General features: G+C 37.9%; 1 protein-coding gene across 3 annotated transcripts in view; it reads right to left on the reverse strand.

Moving 5' to 3' along the window:
* Positions 1 to 15,352: 15,352 nt before the first annotated feature.
* MARCHF3 (membrane associated ring-CH-type finger 3) overlaps positions 15,353 to 24,328 on the reverse strand; it is a 112,197-nt gene continuing 103,221 nt past the window's right edge. For 2 of the 3 annotated variants that reach the window (XM_088129863.1, XM_088129862.1), the window contains exon 5: positions 15,353 to 15,814. In XM_088129863.1, the coding sequence (XP_087985989.1) occupies positions 15,656 to 15,814 (159 nt within the window). In that variant the 3' untranslated portion in view covers positions 15,353 to 15,655. Of the gene's footprint in view, positions 15,815 to 23,472; positions 23,564 to 24,328 lie in introns of all 3 variants that reach the window. The other variant, XM_088129864.1, reaches the window with a different exon arrangement.

Consider the following 24,328-nt stretch of genomic DNA (forward strand, 5'->3'; position numbering starts at 1 on the left):
AAAAGTTGACCTTTTAGTAAAAAAATAAAAATATAGAATCATCAATCTTTGTTAGTGAAAGGATCTATTGTTTATTAACTGGATGACTTAGATAAATTGTGTTTTTAGACTTTATAAAGTATTTGTCATCTTACTCTTACAACCCACAAGAAAAAACCTCTGCTTTTTCTTTGGCTGGATGGGAGGGCTTAACCAGGACTAGTATTTATGGAAAGCTAAAGTAGGCTTACAAGGGAAGTAGTAGTGCTTACAGTGCATATCAGTGAAAATGGCATTGCTATGTCTTTCTCCAAGTCAGGAGGAGTATAGAAGGATCATATGACCTTGTACCCCTGCTTAAGACAAGCTTGCAGAGCAGGTAATGTCCTCCTACTCTGGAAGCCTGTGAATAGTCATGCAGGGTCTAACAAGCCCTTATTCAGCTCTCATCCCAAGAATATTTAAAATTACATATCTTGTTTAGGATTTTTTTTAAAAGAAGCCACAACATATTAATCTGTTTAGTTTCGTGAACATCAATGTCTCTACCCTGCTTTTGTACTATCAGAATTCAGTAGTACAGATATAGAGTCCTCTTCCTGGACATTGGAAGTCTCTTTTTATATATTATGCACATGTTGGTCTTTCTCTGGTATGTAGAAGCCTTGCTTTTTCTTGATGACCCTGTTTTGCCTGCAGATTGATTTATAGTGGACTGCTCAGGTTTGATTTTTCGAAGGAACTATTCATATAAAAAAGGGGGTTCCTCCATTGCCCACATTCACAAAATGATAGCATTACAAGATTTTCTAAAGTTATTACTATATATTCCAGTATTTCTGTTAAAAGTCCTTTTTTTCAGACAGTCTCATCTGAAATATGAAAAATATAAAATATGGACAGTTATAGATCGCCCTTTTGTTGATTAGAAAACATGTAGGACTTATATGTAGAGGTTGGACTGAGATATTTATATCTTTTGGTTTGATCTTGAAACTGGGAAAATGGTAGTGGCTTCTGGATTTACTTGCCTGCAGTGTGTATGTGTGTGTGTTTAATGTTTGTGAGAAAAGAACATTCAAATTCAGATTAACAATTGTTTTAGAACCAACAAATTATATAAGTTAAGGAAAGTAAAAATCAAGTTGCAGATGCAGCTTTTCTATATTCTAAGGCAGTGTTTCTCAAGGTGGGGTCCGAGGACTCCTGGAGATCCCCCAAGTCCATCTCAGGGATCCACAGAATCAAAATTATTTGCCAGCTTATGATGAAAAATAATACAATATTAAAATCCCCTCAAACAATGGTGAGAAGCGGTAGTGGCAGCAAATGTGTCAATTTTCATTTTTAATGTAAATATCAATAAATGCAACCCATACAAACAAAAGCTCTTTGGGGTCTTCCATAATTTTTAAAAGTTTAATTTAAAAAAAATTCTTTTAAAGAAGGGGTCCTGAGAGAAAAAAGTTTAAGAAACACTGTTCTAAGAGAATCTGGAGATGTTCTTCTGTCAGAATTGAAGAATCAGTTGGGTTTGCTTTCAAATCTTGGAAAGGGATATTTGGGGGAAAAACGAAGTATATAGCTGAATATCCCTTTTCAAGATTTGAAAGCAAACACAACTGATATTGAAGTATTAAAACAATTTTAAGGGTATTAAGAGTTACAAATGCCAAAGATTTCTGTTGTGATTTACCTGTTACAGTAATGTATTCTGCCACAAGATGGGACTCTTGCTATTAGAGTGTTCATTGAAGATTTGGAGGAAAAAAAATACTTCATTGATAACATTTGAGTTTGCTCTTGCTCAGTGCATAACAGTGCCATTCAAATCCAAGAAGTAAGGACATGGGTTTTGCTTAAATGTTGAAAGTTAAATATATTTCTCTGTAAATTCTAAGGAATATCATGTATTTATAAACATTTTAATATGAACATTAACAAAAGTTAGCTACTTTTATCTCTTAAAATAAAAGGTTATCCAAATAGGATCTCTTAAAAGGCAATAATGTCAAGTCTTCAGCCAATTGATGAAGAAATAGGCCTATTGATTCTGTTTAGAGTATAGCTGCAAATGCCTCATGAAAGGTGAAATAGTTTTCTTATAGTGATGGGTTCTACTTGGAAAAATTGTATATCTTGATATGAGATGTTGACAGATTGTCGGGGAAGTCTCTAACAGTTTAATAAAATGAAATACTTCAAATGTTCATAATGTCCATTTTTCAAATTCTTAGCTTTGCAATTTTAATTTCAACTTCTTATGCTAATAAGAACACTTGGACATAGCAGAAATTAAATGTGGAAGGGAACTTTACCTGGATCATTATTAAAAAATTAAGATATATGTTTAAAACTTTGGGTGAGATCTAGAAAGTGCTGCTTTTAGAGCTAGAAACATGGGCTTGATGATTTCACTGTTGAGGTGAATTAGAATTTAGTCTAATGCATGTGAAGGGCAGTTCTTTGTCCCAAAATCCCCAGCCAGCATAATCAATGTTGGCTGGGTTATTGTAGTTGGTCTGAGCATATCTGAAGAGCATTATGTAGATAAAGGGCAAATTAGAAGCGCTCATTATGTAACTGGCCACAAACAAGAGGAAACATTTGGAAAGAATGTAAATCGTATTTACCATTTAGAAAAAATGATCATGACAAGTTGGTCACAAAACTAAGACATCCTGGTTTAGTTATTGTTGCCCAATGTATTTTCAAATAATAAAATGTTTAGTAGAATTTTACTTTTATTAAGCTAAATAGCTCTGGAAAATGCTAATTTAACAATTCCAGTATTTTTCTTACTAGGCTCTGTTCTCCTAGCTGATGGCAGCCTAATAATTAGAAATACAGCTGTAATCCATACTCAGTTACCAGGCTAGAATCTGCTGAATTCAGCAGGCTGACTTCTGAGGTGACATGTTCTGACAGCACTTCCAATCAAGTAAAATGAGATCAATTTGGGGACTAAAGAGTTACTGTTTGGAAGGAGCTGAATATTTTCATTTTAAATCCTTGGCTTACTATACAAGAAGATGTCAAGAGAGAGATGGGAATTTATTGATTACGTATCCATACATACATAGCACCAGGGTTGCTCAAGGAATTCAGCCAGGAGTTCTCAAATAGTTTGGTGCTATGACTACCTAAAATAATAAATTAACATATGTGAAATGTCAGACTGCTCCAGTTACGGATAAGCTGAAATTTGGCTTGTCCAGGCAGAGCAGGAGTGCAGTCTGGCAGGGATTGTGCATAATAAGCAAAGGCCAAAGCTGGATTGCTGTCAGTAGTTGCTCCTGGAGTTGGACTCTGACAGCCTTTGCATTTGCTGCAACAGCTCCTGCACCAGTCCTGACCCACTCTGGAGTATCTCAACCAGGATTAAGGTGCTTTTGCCTTGGCTCACTTTTTCCTCTCTCCCAAGGTTGGCTGTTACTGGGTTTCCTGGGGTCATAATTCTGGGTCCTGGTGCTGCAGATCCGTACCTGCTCCAGTCAGCCAGAGTGGGCTGGCCTCTCATAATGAGATGTGTGGTGGGAAGAACAGGAGGAAAAAGCACTATGTATGCTACTTTGAGCTGAATGAAAGGCAGGATATGACTAGTAAGTAAAAGAGGTACAGTGTTTGGGCTGCCTGAAGTGGACGTGGAGGCCCAGCTCCATTACAGCATGATGCCTGTTCCAGGGAGGAGCATTGAAGCAGCTGCCTTGGAAGGGAGAAGGTGGTACCAAGCAAGATGACCTTAACCCTGGCCAGGTCATTGGATAGTAGTTAAGGTACATTAAAACTATTGCAGGGGTCATTGCAGCAAGCAAAATGGCTGTGGAAGGAGAGCCCCCAGTGCCTGAATGCTTTGCACGGTCTGGTCCAGTGTCAGTGCTTGGCAAAGACTCCACATCCAGGCACAACAGGAGCGCAACACTGGGGGGAGTCATTTCCATAGCCTGAGAACAAAATAGCTGTGTTAAACTATGGACTTGAAATGGGATGATATACATAGCAGGAAAAAAATTCATAGTTGACTGGGACTTAACAGCTGTTCTGATTGGAATCGAATTCAGGATGAGGAAATTAGAAAATGTATGACTATTGTGGGTTTGGTTTTACATGAGTTATGAAAATCAAGCAGTAAAATTCTGGGATGATTATTTGTTACTCATTTTTAAAATACTGATTGAAGATGCTGTTTTAAATGTTTGATTTATCCTGAACAGAATTATTGGTGGGAGGGGGGAGTTCAGCACACACACACACCCAACACAGCATAGGTATTCTTATATCAAATGTCAAGGTAGTGCTTATAGTTGTAGGGTGTGAATAGAAGACCATTTGCTCAGTGCCCAAATGGGATTGGATTCTGATAGTTAGGAAAAATGCTTTGTAAGAGGGTGGTCCTCCTTGCCAGCAGCCTGTTTTCTCCCATGTCATGTAGAGAAATCTCTGTCATTCCAGATTGTCTTTGTTAGAAGATCTCAGAGGCCTTCCAGAGTTTGAACTATAATACCTAGCATCATCCGTTAATATGACCAGTTTAAGGGTACTTAAGAATACAGTTTAGCAGTGGACAGTTCCATATCCCAGATCTCATCTACAGGAGGGGAAGGAGAAACTTTTGGAAGAAAAAGAACTTACTTTGTTAATATGTTCTCTGACAATCTAAAGCAGAAAAACAGTTTGTGGCAAATTTGTAATAAGCTATTCTGAAATGGTACTGTGAGAAATGTATTTTAAGAAATGGAGTTTCCACAGGATGGCATGCTCTTAGTTTTCTACTGTCAACATACATTTCCAACACAACAAGACTGGCAAATATTATATGCTTTTTCACCTTTATTGCTGGTAGAATGCTGGATTAATGATGCTCTGCATAAAGCTCATCCTTCAGACATTAAGAGAGAAGACAATTTGAAGCATCTAAACCTCATACTGTCTTTGAGTCTGGCTTATTTCTTAATAAAATGTGAAATCTTTCCCACACTGAAGGAAAGATGCATTGAAACAAAGGGACTTATTAGGCTTCTGTTATTCCCTGATTTTATGAGAAAAAAGTTAAATGTTGAATCCAGAGCAGCAAATGAAATCCAGCCATGGTGAGCATCCACTTACCAGCTTTTTGATGTACAGACATTAAATATTTGCCTGGATAACTCTTCACATCCCAAGTCTGCTGGAGTGGAAGAAAAAAATGGGAACTTTGAGGTTGCAATGTGAAACAGACAGAAAAATGCATTAAATGTCTTGGCAGTCATGGAGATGCATGCAAGTCCCACCCCATTCAGTGGAAGAAGAATCACAATTATAAGGAAGAGCTTGAATCTATACAGGTAGTCCTTGCTTAATGACCACAATAGAGACCGGAAAATTCATCGTTAAGCGGGGCGGTTGTTAAGTGAAATATGTGACCACACCCGATTTTACATTTTTTTGTGATGGTCATTAAGCAAATCACCATGGTTAAGTGAATCACATGGTCATTAAGCGAATCACGCAGTTCCCCACTGATTTTGCTTGCCAGAAGCCAGCTGGGAAGGTTGCAAATGGCAAGCACATGACCCCGGGATGCTGCAGTCATCGTACATGCGAGCTGGTTGCCAAGCGCCTGGATAGTGATCACGTGACCACAGGGGCAGCGCAACAGTCATAAGTGCAAGGACCAGTTGTAAGTTACTTTTAGCACTGCTGTAACTTCAAACAGTTGCTAAATGAATGGTTGTTAAGTAAAGACTACCTGTATCTGTCCAAATTCAGGTAGGGTGTACTCTATGCTTAAAAATTATATCTGAGACCTGTACTGAACCGTGCAAATTTAGCAGATTTTACATAAATTGCATGAACCTGCCTTTTGTGCCATGAGAAGGCATTCCAGCCCTCCCCAGTTCATTACTTATGAAATGTCATTCATCTGCCTAGTGCTACAGAGTAAATGAGAAAAAAGTATCTGGCCCAAGGAATGAAAAAATTAGCACAGGGAGGATAAGAAAAAAAGAAAGCATATGGATGTCTTTAATTTAATTAGAATAGGGCAAGGAATTCGGTCTGGATGTGCATCAAAAAGGAAGTGAAAAAAAAATCTTTGACTCTACAGTGGTGCTTAACTGCTGAAGACCAAAAATGTAGCATGAACCTCCTTTACTGCCCAAGGTAAAGTTATAGCCCACTTGCCAATTTTTGCTCATGGCCATATGCCTTTTAATCAAGATGTTCTGCTAAACATCTTCCCAGGCAGCTTTAATAAAGTAATTCTCCCTTAATTTTTGCATTCACTCTTGCTACTTTTTCCTTGATATAGGGGGGAAATAGTCTTCCAATCATCAGGCTGAGATGCAGTCTACACACACCTTTAAACAAATCACACAACCACCGCATAAGCAAACTACATCTGGCTTTTAACGTTTCTCCAGTTACACCATCCACACCTCCAGCCTTATTAACAGTTGTAGTACTCTTTTCAGTTCCACCCTGAATGGAACTGGCTATTCAGGCTATTTTTAAAATAGTTTTAATAAAGAATAGGAAAAGTTTGAAAGAAATAGCTTTCTTTAATTGTTTTTAAGCTGTTTGTGCCAGAAAAGCACTTCTTCAGAAGTGCAAAAAATGGATTTATCTTGACAATCTGCATCTCCTACAGTATTTAAAAATGATTTCTCAGATGATAGCAATTCTATCAGAAAACTGCTTTAGTTAAAAGGTGCTATAGAATGAAACTCTTTAATATAAACTGCAGAATGGGGAAGATACATATTGGAAAGCACAGCTTTGTCCCCCAAAGCTAACAAGAAATAAATGGTTTAAAAGAGCTAAATTTAGAGGGGGTTTAATGCATTACAAATGATTCTACATACACAATGACTGTAGTAAACACTGCTAAAGCATCTCCTTGAAATAACTCTGCATACCTCTAGCTCCAATGCAATTTTGGTATATTAGTAAATAATATGCTGCTGTGATGTATTAATCCCTTCCTCCATCATAGCCTGGAATCAGAAGATTGACTGAAATTGAAGTCCAAATAATGTTCATTTTTATTTTGGTAATACTTTCAGGTACACATGAGTAACTACTATTTAATAAATGTTCCAGGGATTGTCTTTTGCTGCATAATTGTGATTTGTAGCTGATTTCTTGCCCAAGACCCATAATAGCACATTGTGAAATGTTTGCAATATGGAGTTTGCAATATGGAGTGCAGGAATGTGATTTTGCACAGAGAATTGGTTCTCCAAGGGGAGGCTTATTGCTTTTCAAAATTATCTCTCTTCTTGTGATTCTGAGTTCTTTAGATACAACAATTTTCTTTCACATGAGAAACTGTGGACAATAATGCCATATATGTATTTACTTTGCATTTTTTCCCTCTCTTCTCCGGCTCCATTGATCATCAGAATTTCTTTTTATATTTTTAGTTTCTTTGAATTTGAAGAGTTCTAAGTAGTGCTCAGTCCCAAACACTATCCTGTCTTTAACACTAATTTATATAGCTGTCATAATGGCAAACCTATTCTAAGCCTTCTCAAACAAAACCTGTGTGTTCCACCAGCAAATTGTTAAGAACAGGACTGAATTTTGAGATTGACAAAAATGTGAATACCACTGCATTCTGAGTTTAAATTTTCAAGACCAGATGAATTACTTCCCAGGGTTAAAGGAACTGTGATGTGGATGAACCTTTACTGTATGCATTATCTTTGAAAAATCCAAGAGAAATACTTGAAATGCCAGATGACCAGAGGGGAGCAAATATCCCTACATTCAAAAAGGGGAGGAGGAAAATCCAGCAAACTAAACACCAGGAAAAATGTGGAGCAAATTGTAAAGATATTGATTTCTGTGCATCTTGAAAACAATGGGACAATGGCCAGAATTTGGCATGGATATTTTAAGAACAAATCTTGTCACATTAATTTTATTTCCTTTTTTTAAAGTTAGGTAAATTCCTTAATAGATCGGGGAAATGCTGCTAACATAATTTCAGCAAAGCATTTGACATAGTACCCCATGTCATTCTTACTAGCTGATGTGAAAATTGTATTCCGAGAATCTTATTGGAGAGAGGTATCAACTAGGGCATCACAAGAATCAGCTGTAGGTTGTTTTTCAATATTTTCCTTAATGATTTGAATGAAGAGGTGTAGGGAATGCTGATCAAATCTGCAGTGATAAAAACTGTATAGTGTACCTAATACCCTCGAAGAGAGACATTCATTCAAAACAATCATGATAGGTCGGAGAAATGGACTGAAAGTATTAATTTCATGAATTCAAGATAAAGCAGTGCAAATTTCTTCATTTAGGAAACAAAAATTGCCTGGCCTTTTTAGAATTTAGTATAGTACTTGATAGCAAACCAAACATGAGTCAGCAGTGTCATGTAGTTGCAAAGAAGGCAAATGTAATTTTAAGCTGCATCAAGTAGAATGTCCACATTATGGGAAGTAGTTATTCTATGTTGCTTTGGTCAGACCCCATCCCCTAGTACTGATCCAGTTCTGGACACTACCATTTAAGAAGGATTCAGATACAGTAAACTGGAAAAGATCCATAAAATGAAGATTATCAGTGGATTAGAATGAAGCCCTGTGAAGAGAGGTTGAAGGAGCTGTGTATGTTTAGCTAAAGATGACCGGATGATATGATAGCATTCTTCAACACCTGAAGTATGTAACGTATAGGGTCAAGACTTGTTCTCTCTCATTCTAGAATGCATAACACCGAAGGAAGGATTTAAGTTACAATAAAGTAGATTCTGACTGAATGTTAGGAAAAACCATCTAGCAGTAAGAGCAATTCAGCAGTGGAACCAATTACCCAGGGAGTGGTAGACTCCTATACTGAATGTGTTCAAGCACAGGCTAGACAGCCATCTGTCCAGGATGCTTCAGTTTGGATTCCAGTGCTGAGCAAGGGGTTGGATTAAATGGCCAGAATAGTTCTTTCCAACTCTATAATTCTATGAATGGAAAGCATAACTTGCATGTATTGCTTCTCTAAAATGAAATTTCAGATATACAGTAATTTGAAATTTTCATGAAGTCTTAGCAAGATTTCTGTCTAACAGGCCATAATTTCTTTGCTCCTGAAGTATCCTGTTTCAGCTTAGAGCATTCCTGTTTCTTCTTAATCTCACAATGTCTGCTTTACATCATAAGAATTATTGCCTTTGTTCTCTTTTTGTACAGGGATAGTATCAGTATCAGGTGATTAAGAGGTGTGGGGTTTACAAGACCTGTTCCAAAGAAAAGATCCGTAATACAGGATTCAGAACAGCTTCTCTGACTGATAGGATGCTCTGAGTGAGGTGTGTTGATCTGCCTGATATTAGGCAGAGTGAAGCAGTTGCTTTGTGTAACAGATGCTGGAAGACAACAGCAAGGAGAGCTGTGTGTCATATAGCCTACCTTGCACTCATAATATGGTTGGCTGTCTCTTAGAAGATGCTACTGTGCCAATCAAAAGCAAGAGTCTTGCAACACAGTGAAAATAAATTAATTTATTACTGCATAAAATTTTATGGATCACTGTACTGTAAGAGCATTATGTCACTGCTATGGTCTCGGCAGCCCCCAGGCACCCAGTGTCTGTAGGGGTGATCCAACTCAAAGATAGGTAATCTGTGGTTCTTCAGCACCACTTTGGCAGCTCCCAGAATGATTTCAGAATATCCTTGAGTGGGCAGGGCCAAAATGTTTCCCCTTTTTGTTTCAGGATCTTTCAGCAGCAAACTGGTACTATAAGCAGCACTTGCAGAAATAGCATTTATTTCATCCTTAAAATGTCCTTCCTTTCTGAAATCCCAGCTCTCCCCCAACACAGGATCATGATTTTGGCCATGGCTTTTCTAATGATATCATGAGATCACTGGTCATAGTGCCTTTGGGGCAAAAAGATTCAGGTAGGTTTAATCTCAACATATTTGCAAGGCACGGATTGAGGGTTGAATAGTGGAAAAAAGGAAGGCATATTTTGTATATATTGGGGACAGTTCAGGATCTATTGGATCCTAAGTTTCTTCATTCCCCCATGTTGTCTCACCAAAGAGTCCTTAATTGGACAAGCTATGAAGCTGATACTGTTAATTCCATTTCATTGACTCCATAAGAGGAAAAACATGTGCAGTTTTTATTGTGTTGAATCTATCAAAATCAGACATATTTAATTCTGTGATTTTAAAAATGGATGTATCTCATGGATGAAATAGCAAAGTCAGAATTCTTTGAAATTTGAGGCCAGTATTAAGAAACAGGGGCAACTGCATCTTCTTATAGAGGTCCTTTTCTAAATATTTTATATCCCCCATCCCTCCCCTAACACTTTGTGGCTGTATAGGGCAGAGGAGGAAACCTATTCTGAGAAGAGCCCTTGTAAATTTACATAAGGCTTAATAATCCTCTTCTTCTCAAAGAGTACCTTTTTTTTTTTTTGGTAGTACTCCACAGCATTAATTTAGCAATATGCATGCTGTAAAATTATTATCTCACAAGCAGTGTGATTCCAACTAGTAGCTAGATTCTTCTCCTCTAGGTCCAAATTGATTTATAAGCTTTGCCTTCAACTATCTACCTTGTATTCTCTGCTTATGTAGATTACACATCTAAACAAAATAGAACTACTACTCCATTTTTAAATCCCTTGTCCAGGTTTTTTTTCCCCCCTTTGTGCAACTTGTAGTCCACTTCATCTGTGTGTGGGGTCCTTCAAACTTGTTTTTTAAGTATTGTAAAAATATTTTAAAATAAGAAAATCTCTGCTCATAGTTCACAATCATATAGACTCACTTCAACAGGAAAAAGAAACAGAAAGCAAGTGAGGAAAGAACAGCACCTTTGCTTGACCATTAAATGGTACTTGGTTGGGCACAGAGTACTTCCACCCAGCATTAACCTCCCCAAATCAGAGAAGCATTTCCATGGTGTTCTCCTTGTTGAGTCCATTCAACATTCAGGATTGCCCGTGAGAAAAACTAGGATCCACCACATGACCTGTTCCCTCCTTGCTGCTTCCCTGAGTCTGTGCAGCAGGGGGGCAGAGGACTGCTATTCAGTTTAGAAAGAAGAGTGGAATCGTGATTTGGCACCTGGACTTCAGAACAGAGGGGTGCAAAGAAAACATGGCGAGGCAGCAGGGTGCCTTGGCTTCAACAGAGACGTGAGTAAAGCTGAGGCAACTTGCCAATGGAAAACGGCCTGCTTGTAGCTCCAGCATTGATGGTCCAGATTTGCTTTTGCAGCATTTCCTCTGCACCGTAGTGGGTCTGGAAGTTAGCTGGCCCTGAGAAGAGCTTCAGAAGTCCAATGCTTCATGCATGTATGTCTGCAGGAGGGGTTGGGAAGCAAGTGATGAAAGCAGTATTGTGCTGTCCCAATGAAGGTGCCATTCCATTTGCATGTGCTTTTGCTGCAGTGGCACAACATAGCTTTTGTCGTTTTGATGAATGCTTCAGATCCTGTAGCCCAGCCTTATGTGTCAAGATCCTGAATTGTCATGGGTATTGTCTCTAGAAGAGAAAGGAGCAGCAAGCTCCATACTGCAGCTTCTTCTGTGGCTGGGTGGCTGGCTCTGGAACAATTGCCCCCTTGCACTTTACATTCTTCTAAAGCACTGCTTTTCAGACTTGGCAACTTTAAGATGTGCAGACTTCAACTCTCAGCATGCTGGCTAGGGAATACTGGGAGCTGAAGTCCACACATGTTAAAGTTGCCAAGTTTGAGAAACACAATTCTAAGGCATCCTTCCCCAGCTTAGCCCTTCAGATGTATTGGAAAGACAAACTTTCCTGAAACTTTAGTCAGCACTAGAATATAATAAAAAAAAGTAAAGAGCTGTAATGCTTTTTTCTAATTAGTTTCCATAGCCTTGGTCTGTGAATGCTATATGGACTCACGATCTGCAGGGGAGGCATGAACTGGGCAGGCAGGACATTTTAATCATGGTATACAAGAGCTTTGAGTTAAAGGGAGGTAATCTGAACAAATAAGAAAAAGGGGCAGGTTTAGCTAAATTGTGAGTTCTTCGTACAATTGATTCGATAGCTCTAAAGGAGTCAGTGTTTCTCAACTTTGGCAGCTTGAAGATGTGTGGACTTCAACTCCCAGAATTCCCATAGCTGGCTGGGGAATTCTAGGAGTTGAAGTCCATGCATCGTCCAGTTGCCAAGGCTGAGAAACACTGCTCTAAAGGGATATCTATAAATAATGTATATCAGTCAGAGTACAGCAAAAGGGAAATTAGAAACTAAATATTTACCAATGTTTTTAGCAGTTTTTTTCTTTCTTTGTAGTTTTAAAATACAAATAGCAATTTTTGCACTTGCCCAAAGATTCAAATCTTTTCTTATAATGTTAAAATAACTTAATGTACTTTGTTTTTAAGGTTAAAGTCTCATCAATGATATACTGAGCACTAACTGTACAATCTTAGTAATTCCTTATTCCTGTTGTTCTATTTCTGCATCAGTTGTTTTTTCCTCTTCTTTTCTCCATTCCCTTGTTCATTCTTTTCTTCTTCTTTTTTAAAAAAATGATCCATCAATACATACATTTTTAAAGAATAATAAATGGCATTTGTATATATGGCTCAATATTCATGATTTATACATCTTCAAAATCATTGAAATAGCCTGGGTAAAAGCCAAAGCTATATGAAGAGATTTCTTGCACTATAGGACTTCTGTTACTTTGCTCTGCTCTGCACCCCATCCAATACTTACCGTTAAGTCTGCTCCGATGAGACTCCAAGACCTACGATATGCTATTCAATGCTGGGCACGAAAGAGAAATAATTCTAATGAAAAATTGCACTGACGTTCACCCCCTAGTTGGCTCAGAAAGGCAGCTGGTGAGAGTTTTAAGGTCAATTAATAACTCGGCATTTGCTAATGAGCCTTCCCACATCCCCACACATTCCATCTCTAAAGTATCCGCAACACAGTTTAACATCAACTTGTATTTATCCAGTTTGTCCTGACCCCCTACGATCTCAAATGCATTGTCACTCACCAAGTTTACAGCTCTTTCATAGTTTCTTGTGCTTTGCGAAGTAGTTGTTTTATACTAAGACACTCCTTTTTGCTCATTTAATTTTGCTAATCTATAAAGTCTCTGAAAGTCAGATGCAATTGAACAGGTGAAGACAGAGACTGTTTTTTGACATTACCAATGACAGAAAGGCCTCCTTTTCCCATTATCAAGCCCTGCAAAGCCACCTCCTTATGTGGACTTGAAGCATGAAAGTTATGTGTATATGCCTTGGGGGTGTGTGTGTGTATGCTTATTTTCCAAGTGTGAAGAGAATAAGGAGTTTTTCAGAGTTTGCAATGCACCCCTAGTAGATTGCAACTGGCATTGTGTGATGGCCATGACCACATCCAGTAGTAGATGTGGCGTGGAATCTGCATGTGGTGGGACTTAATAATACTAGTTAACAAAGAACAGTTGTTCAATCCATTTGAAGTCTTTGCAATTTGCTTTAATATATATCCTCTTCATTTCACCCCACAACACAGGAAACAGGAGATAAATGTTGAAATTTCCTCTAGTCTCACGATTCAGTAACATATTTTAATTAATAAATATGCTACATGCTAGGAGCATTTGTTGATGTAAGAAAGTCCATTTGATAGCCTAATTCTAAAAATAATGGATTGAAATGATGCCTTTGTCTCTCCTGCTTTGGGAAAGGCAGTCACAGCCAAGACATGCCACCCAAGAAATGAAGAATTTAACATTCAGATTCCAAATTAGAATTGGCTACGATTATAAGGCGGCTGTAAACATTTTTTACAAAGAGGTCTTAGTCTTGTAGCACAAAGAAGTTAGGGCTTAGATATTCCCATCTAAACTTATCTGTCAAGTTGAAAATCCAGCAAAGCTGTAGTTTTACTCATTGTAATGCAAGGCAAGTCCCAGCTTCCTAGAACATGTCTAATGAGCCAATCCTTTATTATCTGTGCAAAAGTCTCCCTTACAAAATAAATTTAGGAATTAAATTTAGAGAATATTGTTGTGATGTACTTAGTTCACTTGAGATTTAAATCAACCATTTTCCCCCAAAAAACCAGTTTCTCTTTCCTCCCTGCTTGAGAAAATTGCTTTCTGAAATGGTGTTTTCCAGACATCTCTGATACGAATCAGAGATGAAACATACTATAACAGCTGTAGTCTGTACCTGTGACTGCAAGTCTTCTCCATTACAAAATGTTGTAAAGCTGGTCCCCTGAAGGTGGGAATCATGAAGATAAAGAAATTATGTAAGAAAGTTTCAAATCGCTTTTGGGGAACATTTTGGCAGATCAGGTCCATCTCTGCTCTGCAAGTTTTGTAGAGGCTGGTAAACCATTAGCACTGCAGAACTCAGAGCTATATCTTCCCTACTTCGCCCCATATCAGAGGTTACTATTGTGATGAAAATGTCAAAAAGCATAACTTTTTAACCTTGAAAACAAACAAACAAATAAATGTAAATAGAAAACATCATAGGTAAATATTTTGTTTCTAATTTCCTTCTGCTGTACTCTGACTGATGTACAGTATTTATAGATATCCCTTTGGAGCAGTGTTTCTCAACCTTGGCAACTGGAAGATGTGTGGACTTCAACTCCCAGAATTCCCCAGCTAGCTCTAGGAGCTGAAGTCCAAATATTAATATCCATAACTGGGCAAGAGAATATACTAATCACTGCAGTAAAAGATAGCCCTAGCACATAAAAAGAGATCCACATGTGCATTCGCTGACCTATATTTACCAATACTGAAGAAACATTGCCTTGTCCAGGCAGTCCCCAAGAGTCGAAACTGACTCAAAGATACAAAAACAAGACAAAAAAGAAACTTTGCCACTACTGAGTTTGGGGAAGTACTGTATACAACAAACTTCCCCAGTCTGGTTCCCTCCAGATGTTGTAAATGCAGGACAGAAATCCTGGGAGTAGTGGTCAGTCCCAATAAATCTGGAAGGGGTATTAGGGGAAGAGTGAAATATATTACATAAATCTCAGAGCCCCATTTACTTCGGGATTGTGGTTAATAGGTAATTATGAAGTCTTCAGAAACTGTCTTTTTTCTCAATACACTAAGCCAGTGTTTCTCAACCGGGGGAGGCTGGGGAATTCTGGGAGTTGAACTCCACGCATCTTGAATTTGCTAAGGTTGAAAAACACTGCACTAAGCTGTAAAACTTTTCATCAGCCTTCCACTGAGAATTTTTCTTTTGGCTGCCTTTGAAACTAATATGCCTATGTGGTAAACTGGTTTTGCATGCATGTGCTCTCTCTCACACACTCTGTCATTATACCTACTGAAACATCCTCCAATTTTCATTAATGAATCTAGATATAGGAAGGGAAAATGCAGCACAGAGGATGTCTGGACCTGTCTCAGAAATAATGCAGTTCACATCTTTTGCATTGTTTGCCATCATAGTTTTTAATCACAATTAAAAAAGGGATGCATCCCTAGTGATGCAGCTATTGACATGGTATTGGAAGATTCCATACAGTATCTGCTAAATTTTAGACATGTTTGGCAGCTTAGCAAATATCATATGATTGCAGCATCCATGATTTAAATTGCAAGAGTCATATCTTCTCTTCTACAAAAAGTGTCTTTCCAACTATGATGCTACTGGTGTGGGATGGAATCAGATCCCACATGTAGTTCGTGGCCTCTGTACAGGATGATCCCAATTAGACAATTGTCTCTTTTGAGTTCCTTTTGATGGAATGCAGGCCCAGCAAGGACTGCTGGTTAGAAGGGATGCTGACAGACTTTGGGATGAGAAGGATAACTCTTTGATTGGTCCGACGCCATTCATTGTATAATCTACAGTGGTACCTAAAGGATACCTGCAGAAAAAGGAAGAGGAGAATCCATGTTTAAATGAATAAACACACTCAGAACAAAAGTCAAGGGCCCTTTATACTGCAGGTTGCATTATTGTGCCTTCCATCTAATGGCCTCAATCTGAATGATTCTCTTTTAACTCCAGTTCTTCTCAGTTCAATATGAACTTCAAGGCAGTGTTGAAAGGATTAAAAATTTCAATTTTTCTGTCTGCTTCTGTATTCAGTGTAAATATTACTAATATTTATAAACCATGTATTGTTGATGAAATACTTAAACTAGCTTTCCTTTTCTATAGCAGCCCCATATAATAAATAAGTATAATGGAGCTAAAAGATTCATGGTAATATGCCAATCCACTTAGGATCACTTTGTAAATAATTTCGGTGAATTCAAGAGCCTTGTTCTGAACTCAGTGTAAAAAAGGGAAAGTGCTAATAGTTTGGAGTATCATTCATTTTAATATATATTACCTTGCCACATGGCAAGGTAAACCAACCTTCTTCAGACTGGTGTCTGAATTATGCAGTAATACATCTGGCAATGTCTTTCTTTGGAAACATCCAAATCTCATTTCAGACAGATCAATGTATTGGGATAGTACTGACAACATATTTAGGAAGTGGTACACCTAGTGACCCACTTGTAATGAGATTCAAATGATCACGGTTCTTTCAAGCACTTGTAATAGCACTTTTACAATGGCCACAGGACTTTCAAATTCTTCGGTCTGATTGGATGTGTGATAGTGGTGACACAGGGATAGTAGGCAGATTCCACCATGCCATTTCCTGTCAGTCACTGTGCCCAGGACAGGAGGAGGTAAGGACTATTTATAATAATAGTGGGAAGGAACTAATTATTGGGTATCAGTTCCAGGGCCGGTGTAACTAAGAGCTCCTTTTAGGAGGGGGTATCAGGAGAATGGAATACTTGCAGGTCGGTAGATCCTTAGTCACGCGTAGAAGACTTTATTTCCATTACCATGACCACTAGTGGCACAATATCATCACAGGCTATCTACATTCATGGGCTTCTTTTTGGGTTACCAAGGCTCTTCCCTAGTAAGTGGTGGCTTTCCAGTAGGCTTCTTTTATATCAGTGAAACAGTAGTTATGTTCCTTGATCAACTTTAGTACTATGCCATTATTTAAGCATAGTTTTTTCAGCAATTTTTGCACCGTAAGCCAGGTTCCCATTAAACATTTAAGACATTTTCACAGGATAACCTAGTTAAGCCTAGTAGGCTGTTTACAATGGGTTCTTACCTTCAGGCAATGCCTAAGCAATGTCAGCCACTGAATTTCAGTAACTCAACTTTGAATTTTGTAAGGAAGGTCTTCTGTTAGTTTGCAATGTTGTTAGAGCAAAATTGTGTGAACCACACAACCATTTCTAAACCTTTTGGGTTTTCTAAAATTTTTTTGATGAAATATTTTTGTAAACTTTTAAAATTATGAGTGATGCTAAACTCAAACTCATGTGTGAAAGTAGGATCTGCTCTTCATCACTTAAAAAAAAAAAAAACCAGGAACTTGGATCCAGGACCCTTCCTGCCCAGAACAGAGATGAGACTTGTTCATTGATCAGGAAAACAATGGTTAGATTCATTTAAAGGGATAATCAGCAGTCTGAGAGAGACAGGGTCTTATTTAGGAATGATGGAAAATAGCTCCTTTGCAAATGTATGGATCTCTGTTCTCAAAATAATTGCTCCACTAAACTCTTACATTATTGAGATACAGCAGTATATTACTCGCCCAGATGGCAGGCTTTGATTTATACATCTCTTGGCTTAATATGAGGGCCAATGTGAAAAAAAAATTAATAACTGCCCTGAGGTATATCTTATGAAAGACGATATATCAATCAACTAAATGTAATACCATACTACGTCTATAATATGGCCATTAATAACAGTTGGTATCCTGCACCATTGCCATCCCTAATCTAGTGAGTCTAGAAGTGTGAGAGATGATGACAGCTGAAGCCCAACACATTTGGAAGGCATCAGACTCAGAAAGGCCACACCTACATGACAACACTCCACACCATTGGAGTTCTGAACTATCTATGGTGGGATCTCACAGTCAAATTAGGTCATAAGCATAGATTGCAAATATAGTCTGACTAGGTGGCTGGATTCAGCCAAGCATCATGGGTTATGGGATGCATCAGATTCCATTAACCTGATCCAAGTTGCATCTATGATACATTTTGAAACCCTTTACTTGTGGTAACATAAACTGCAGTAAGGCTGCTAATAAACTGCAACTGTTAGAATCACATTTTGAAAACCAGCAGCCTGAGGTCAATATCAGACTTGATCGCCATTAATACCTGGCTTTAACTGGAACTTAAAATCTCGTTGTTTTATATAATGATGTTGGCAATGAGAGTTTGAGCTTTTTCACCCAAGTGCACAAAATGGAAGGAAGATTTATCTGAACTGTGCACAACCTTCTGTCCTGCAGTTGTTATTAGTGGATTGAAAACGGACAACAATTAAATGGCTTTACTAAATTAAAGCAAATATGCTTAAAGAGTATGAACAGTGTATTATAAATGTTTGCCTGAAAAAAAGAAAAAAGTTAACAGGATACAGTGTAAGGACTACTGTACCAGTTCAGTGTCATACCCTGTGCAATTTTGCACAGACTTTTGCTACTGTGTAAAAAAAAAAAAATGATGATTCAGGGTCATAGCATGAAATTACGAAGTATAATTCAAGCACACTGCAAAACTATTATGCAGAAGTCGGCTGAATAGAAACTGGATTGGGATTTGAAATAAACCACACCATAGCAGGTATTTTACTAGTACGTAAGCAGTTAAGTAGCTTGATACAATCTCAGCTGATTGCAGGTCAGAATTCTTTCTTGCCAAATGGGAGGTGCCTGTTCAGGAAAGACATTAGTTCTTACGCAAACTCTCTTTTTTTTTTTTTTCCTGTGGATGGATCCAGAAAACCCAGTCAGCATCGCAAGTTTTACCTGCGGTGGGAAGCTGCAAGAACTTGCAGCTTATTTTGCTGTCCTATTTGAAGTATAACTTTACATGCTTTGAATAAGGGTTGTCTACTTTTCAGTAGAAACTTCTTCCAAATGTTTTAGGTTTACAGTATTCACTGTATTTTGCTATAATTTTGTATAATTACCATTATATATATAATGCAATGTGTGTGTGTGTGTGTATGTGTGTGTGTGTATCCTATTGCACTGAGCCCCTGTTGTTACACAATGGAACTATGAAACCTCTTTTCTGAGCTGGAGAGCGCATGGCCTCATTAATATAGTTCACTCCCGCTGAAGTTATAATAGAATAAGAAAGATTCTCCCACCTGGCAAACAACATAAATCATGCTGCTACCACGCAACTGGAATTGTATTTTCTATACATTGAGGGAGCCCATATTTGATTTAGGCTTATCGCCTCCCCATGTGTGTGTAAAATAATACTCTTGGATGAAAAGCACTTTTAAGATTCAGAGAGAATTTAAGTTGTACAGGATATTGAAGTTTGCAAATTAAGATCCTTATCAGTAAATAAACCTTCACATGCTTCCCCAACCTCTCAATTTTCCAACTTTTTTTTTTGAGAAAGCCGCAGGAAGAGGACAGCAAAGGAAATTCCCAAAGCTTGATGAAAAGGACACTCATAGGATGTTGAATTCAGCTCACCAACTGTAGTTTAAAATGAATATTTATTGGGGTAGCAATTAAGAGGCAATAAAATATGGTCATGGCACATCCCTCCTAATATCTAATATAATTTAAGATGCAGAATTTTAAGAAGCTGTCCTTTTCCATGTACCATATATTGTTTATCTAAATTGGTATTTATGATTTACATTTATTGACTGCAGCAGCATATCTGCTGGAGAACTGTACTGGATAATATAAATAATGAGAAAGATGTTCATTTAGGCTGCCTATTATTCTAGACAGAGTACTCATGCCAATTTTCTCTTCATATAGCTATTTTCTGGAAGGCTGACCATGCAATCTTTATGACGATAATATACAATAATTTTATTGAAATTAAAGGAAGATTCTAGTCAAAAACTATTCCAGTCAAAAACTAGTTTGAGGAATTTCAATCAATTTAAATAGACATTTTATTTATTTAACAAATATTTATTTCTTTATCACCTCAAATCTAAGAGACTCTAGGTGGTATACCAGATCATTAATAATGCTTCTAAAACAGTAAAAAAAATCCTAGATGACTGCCACAGTTTCTCCTAAGAGGCCAAATGAAATGGTTTCTGGTGCCCTCCAAGATGTCAGGAGGGACAAGGCCTACGTCTTTCAACTAAACTCAGCTGTCCTGTATGCTCATCGTAGCTAGGAGAAGCCCCTGGGGACTCTGCATTTCCATTATGGAACTTAGGCAGCAGCATCCCAGAGAATGTTATACGTGTTCCTACTGTGACGGCTTTCCAGAAGTCTTAAAGACTGAATTTTTCCTGAGAGTCTTTGTTGGCTGAATTTAACCTTACTGGTGATTTTTGACAACTATTGTTAGCGACTTATAAGTAGCATTTTTTTCTTTGTGAACATCTTAACGCTATCGTCATGGATGTCTAATTGATGCCTTTTACCATGCATGTTTTATTGTAATGTGTTTATGTAATTCCATGGGTGTTTTAATTTCATTTGTAAGCCTTCATGAGTCTGCATGAAGTTGGCAAGATATAAATTTAATAAACATATACATAAATAATGTGGCAGCCATTACTGAGAAGAGCTGCCTTCTGACCTAAATTCCTTGGGCACACCCTCTCTAGATGTTTGGATTGCATAAAGCTTTATGGGTGATAATTAGCACTATGCTCAGACTAATGGCAACCAGGGCAGAGACCACAGAATGGGAGTGACTCTGCAATAACATTTCTCCTGCTAAGAGTCTGGCCACTGCATTCCGAACCAGTTGCAGCTTCCAGGTTGCCTTGAAAGGCAGACCTACATTAAGTGTGTTGCAATAACATTGAGATGCATGTGTCTCAGCAGCATGCAAAGATCTCCCTTGTTGGATTATGGTATGTGTGTGTGTGTGTGTGATGTGAGTGCATGTATGTATACTGTATTTTTATGTGTATATACACACATATATATATTGATCAGCTGAAATTAAACTTTAACTGAGGTTATCACATTATTTTGAAACTAAAATCCTTCAAGCAAAACGTTGGTCTCAAGATTGAAGATATGTAGAAAGCTAGAGTGCATATAACTGTAAAACAATCCATACATGCAAGCAGACTTAGGGTAGAACATACAATTTTACCTGCTCCAAAATGTATGTATGGAACTGCTGCCAGAAAGCCTTGTTCTATAGCTGCATTTTTCAAACTTGGGGACTTTAAAATGTGTGGACAGAATTCTCCAGCCTGCATGATATGTAGAAAGCCAGAGTCCCCACTTCTTAAAGTTGCAAGTTTGAAAAACACTGTTCTATAGCTTCTTTTGATTTCCTTTCCATGCATTCCACGCATAGGACCCTTTTCGAACAAGTCATTTCCCCATGTGGATTTGGACACAATACCATCCCCAGATTTAGTGTGTCTGAGATACTTTAGTGTTTCTATCACCCTCTTTATAATCTGTTTATATTTTAAACCTATCTTATCCAAAGTCCAAAAAAATGAAAGCAACTTGAAGAATGGTTATTAGAAAGGATATCATGCCTTTCAAAGGATCCATTTAGGACATGCAAGGGGAGCCAAGCACAAAATATTGCAATGTGGAATGAATCTATTCCTTGCCTACTCCTACATTCTGGCCTACTTGTCCACTCCTGCTCCAGTCACACCCGTTTTTTTCTGTATTCCCCCCAGAGTTAATCAATATTTTATAACCACTGATATAGCGAATGACTTTTTCTTATACATGGATGGCCTTCTGGCTGCATGATGATATGTAGTTATCTCTGAACTTCTGAAAGAGAGGGAAGTAACCTCTTCCTTTTTCTTTAATCTGCAGCTTACTTCCCAAACCTGCCTACCTCAGAATTTTTTTCAGGTGTTCATGAGTGCAGAGAAGGAAAGCAAATGACGAAGGATGCAAAAATTGCCACCTCCGTACTACTGTCACGCATTGGGACATCACTGCGTAAGGGTGGATTTTACATCATGATGTCACCATATGCATGCCATCATTTTGAAGCAGTCTCAGTTTGCTGTGACACCTATGTTGGACTGCAATTCCCAGAATTCCCAGCTAGACGGTCTTACAGTGTGGCTTTACAGCTATTTTTCCCTGAGCTTGGCAAAAGTAGTAATACTACTTCCTCCCAAAGTTGGTTCTGTATCACGGAAATAAGATAATAATATGACAGCTTCTTATAGAACTCCACTGTTGGGTATGCAGATAAGACAGCTAAATCACAATCTGAATCAACTGGCTAAGGTTATTTTTGGTAGTATTCTTAGTAACAGCATGAAGTAGGTCAAATTGGAGATTCTAAATAGGGCTCCCCGATCTGGGAGGCAAAAATCCACATGACTACTGAGGACAGCAAAGGATTTATAGTTTTTTTGTAACACTCTGTTGCTGTCTAGTGGCTGTGTGGATTTTTGCCGTCCAGATTTCATTGCCTTATTATAAAGATTTCTTCAGTGCCAACAATTCATAGGGGGATCTCGTAAGTCCGCATGCCTTTCAAGGCAGGAAATGGAGTATCAAACAGCATTATGAATGCTGGGTAAAACAAATGTGGCCAGTCTAATATGAAATGCTTTAATTTATGCAGATGTTGTGCCGACAGTGAATTCCTTTTTCCAGCCTGGAATATTCATCTTATTAAAAGGGTCTTACAGTAAATGCCAAAGTGAAAGTGGGTGAAGTTTTGAAAAAGAAACCATAATAGGGTTTGAAAAGCAAAGCAATGAAAGCACAGAACAAGACAAACCAAATATGCACCCTATTTTTTTTTCATCCCAGTACTCTCCAATTAAAGTCAGCAAGGGGTCTACCATGAGCAAAAGTGGAAATTATAGGTGTAACATATTATTTGGGACTGAAACAAACGTTTCCAACCTTTGTTGTTTAACTGACTAGGGAAATATCACCCAAATATCAGAAAGTGGGTGATCTTCCAAAGTTAGCATATATTAATAACAGTTTAGTCAAACAGGGAAATTGCAGAAAAATTATGGAATTAGGAGGTATGGACAGGAACAAAAGAAAATAATTAAGAATGAGTGATGGGAAAAACCACTGCACTTCTACTCAGATGTAATTCTCGTTGAGCTTACTACAGCTTACTCCCAACTAAGGATGTTTAGATTGACAACCAGAAATAAGGGAGGGGAAAAACAGGTAACGAGCAAAAGTTAGTTTACATCATAACAAGATGAATATCAGGGAATAACAGACAAACAAGAATGGGAAGATAACTGACCACCATTCCTTGCTATGGCAGATTATGCAGTGATTGTTTTGTTTCAATAAATAACTTTCTACCATAAAAGAAAACAACAACAACACAAACTTTTATAGATTAGTGACTACACACTGCTGAAAACAACAGTGAAAGTAGGACTCTCTTACAGGGGGAAGATTAGGTAGAACATGTATCCTTCTGCTTATGGAGGGGACAATATTTTGTATTTAATACTTTTCAAGTCTTTCTAGTGGTATCTGTGCAGTAATGATACCTTCTCCCATGACGCTGTACCCTGTAAATCTGTTCTTGATGGCTCCTGGATCACAGCGGGCACATCTGGGGAAGCACAAGCGTCTAGCATGCTTGAGAGAAAGGGGAAGTGTTCTGGCATGAGCGGGAATCATGACACTGGATGCAGTTCTTTTTCTTTCTTTAGCATTTCCTACATGGGTAACTCAAATTGAAAGTTATGTTGACTAGAACCTATATAAAAACATCTATCCTACATTGACATTACATGAGAGAGCACAATAAGTAAAAAAGCGGTTTTGTTTCCTTTATGAAAGCACTTGTGGAGTTGATGCATCTCTCTGCTGTAGGAGACACTACTTCACACTTGTTTATCAGTGAAAATCAATCAGCCCATTTTAAGTAATTCAACCATTCTAAAAGGGTCACATTCTCAATTTTTCCTTCATATTTGAGACATCTGGATGTCTAGAGGAAGAAAAACAGGTTGTGTTTCAAAATATATTAGTGTACAAGGTTACATGGTAAAAACTGTTTAGCAGTGTTTAACACAGCTTTCTCATTCACACGTTTCACTAAAAGCTCCAGACTTGTCATTCTGAACTATACTGAGCCTTAGAAAATGTTTTTTGTTACCCAACATCAAAAGAAAAAGACAGCTCAGATCTTTCCTACTATAGCTTCTTCAGAGCACTATAGTTTGTTGCTCCTGCACAATGTCCACAAAAGCTTATTTAGGAAAGATGAGCAACATCTCAAGTTTCTGGTCTGGAGGCAAATGCAAGTGTCTCACAGAATTCACATTAGGATGAGAAGCAGGCTTGTATAAAGTGAATCTCTCGCTAACACTGCCCATCCCACACAACTTAGAGAAAACA

Source organism: Python bivittatus, unplaced genomic scaffold, assembly GCF_059951505.1.
Source record: "Python bivittatus isolate LINGU-HERP-01145 unplaced genomic scaffold, Pbiv_v1 ctg000850_np1212, whole genome shotgun sequence".
In the NCBI taxonomy this organism is placed as follows: Eukaryota; Metazoa; Chordata; class Lepidosauria; order Squamata; family Pythonidae; genus Python; species Python bivittatus.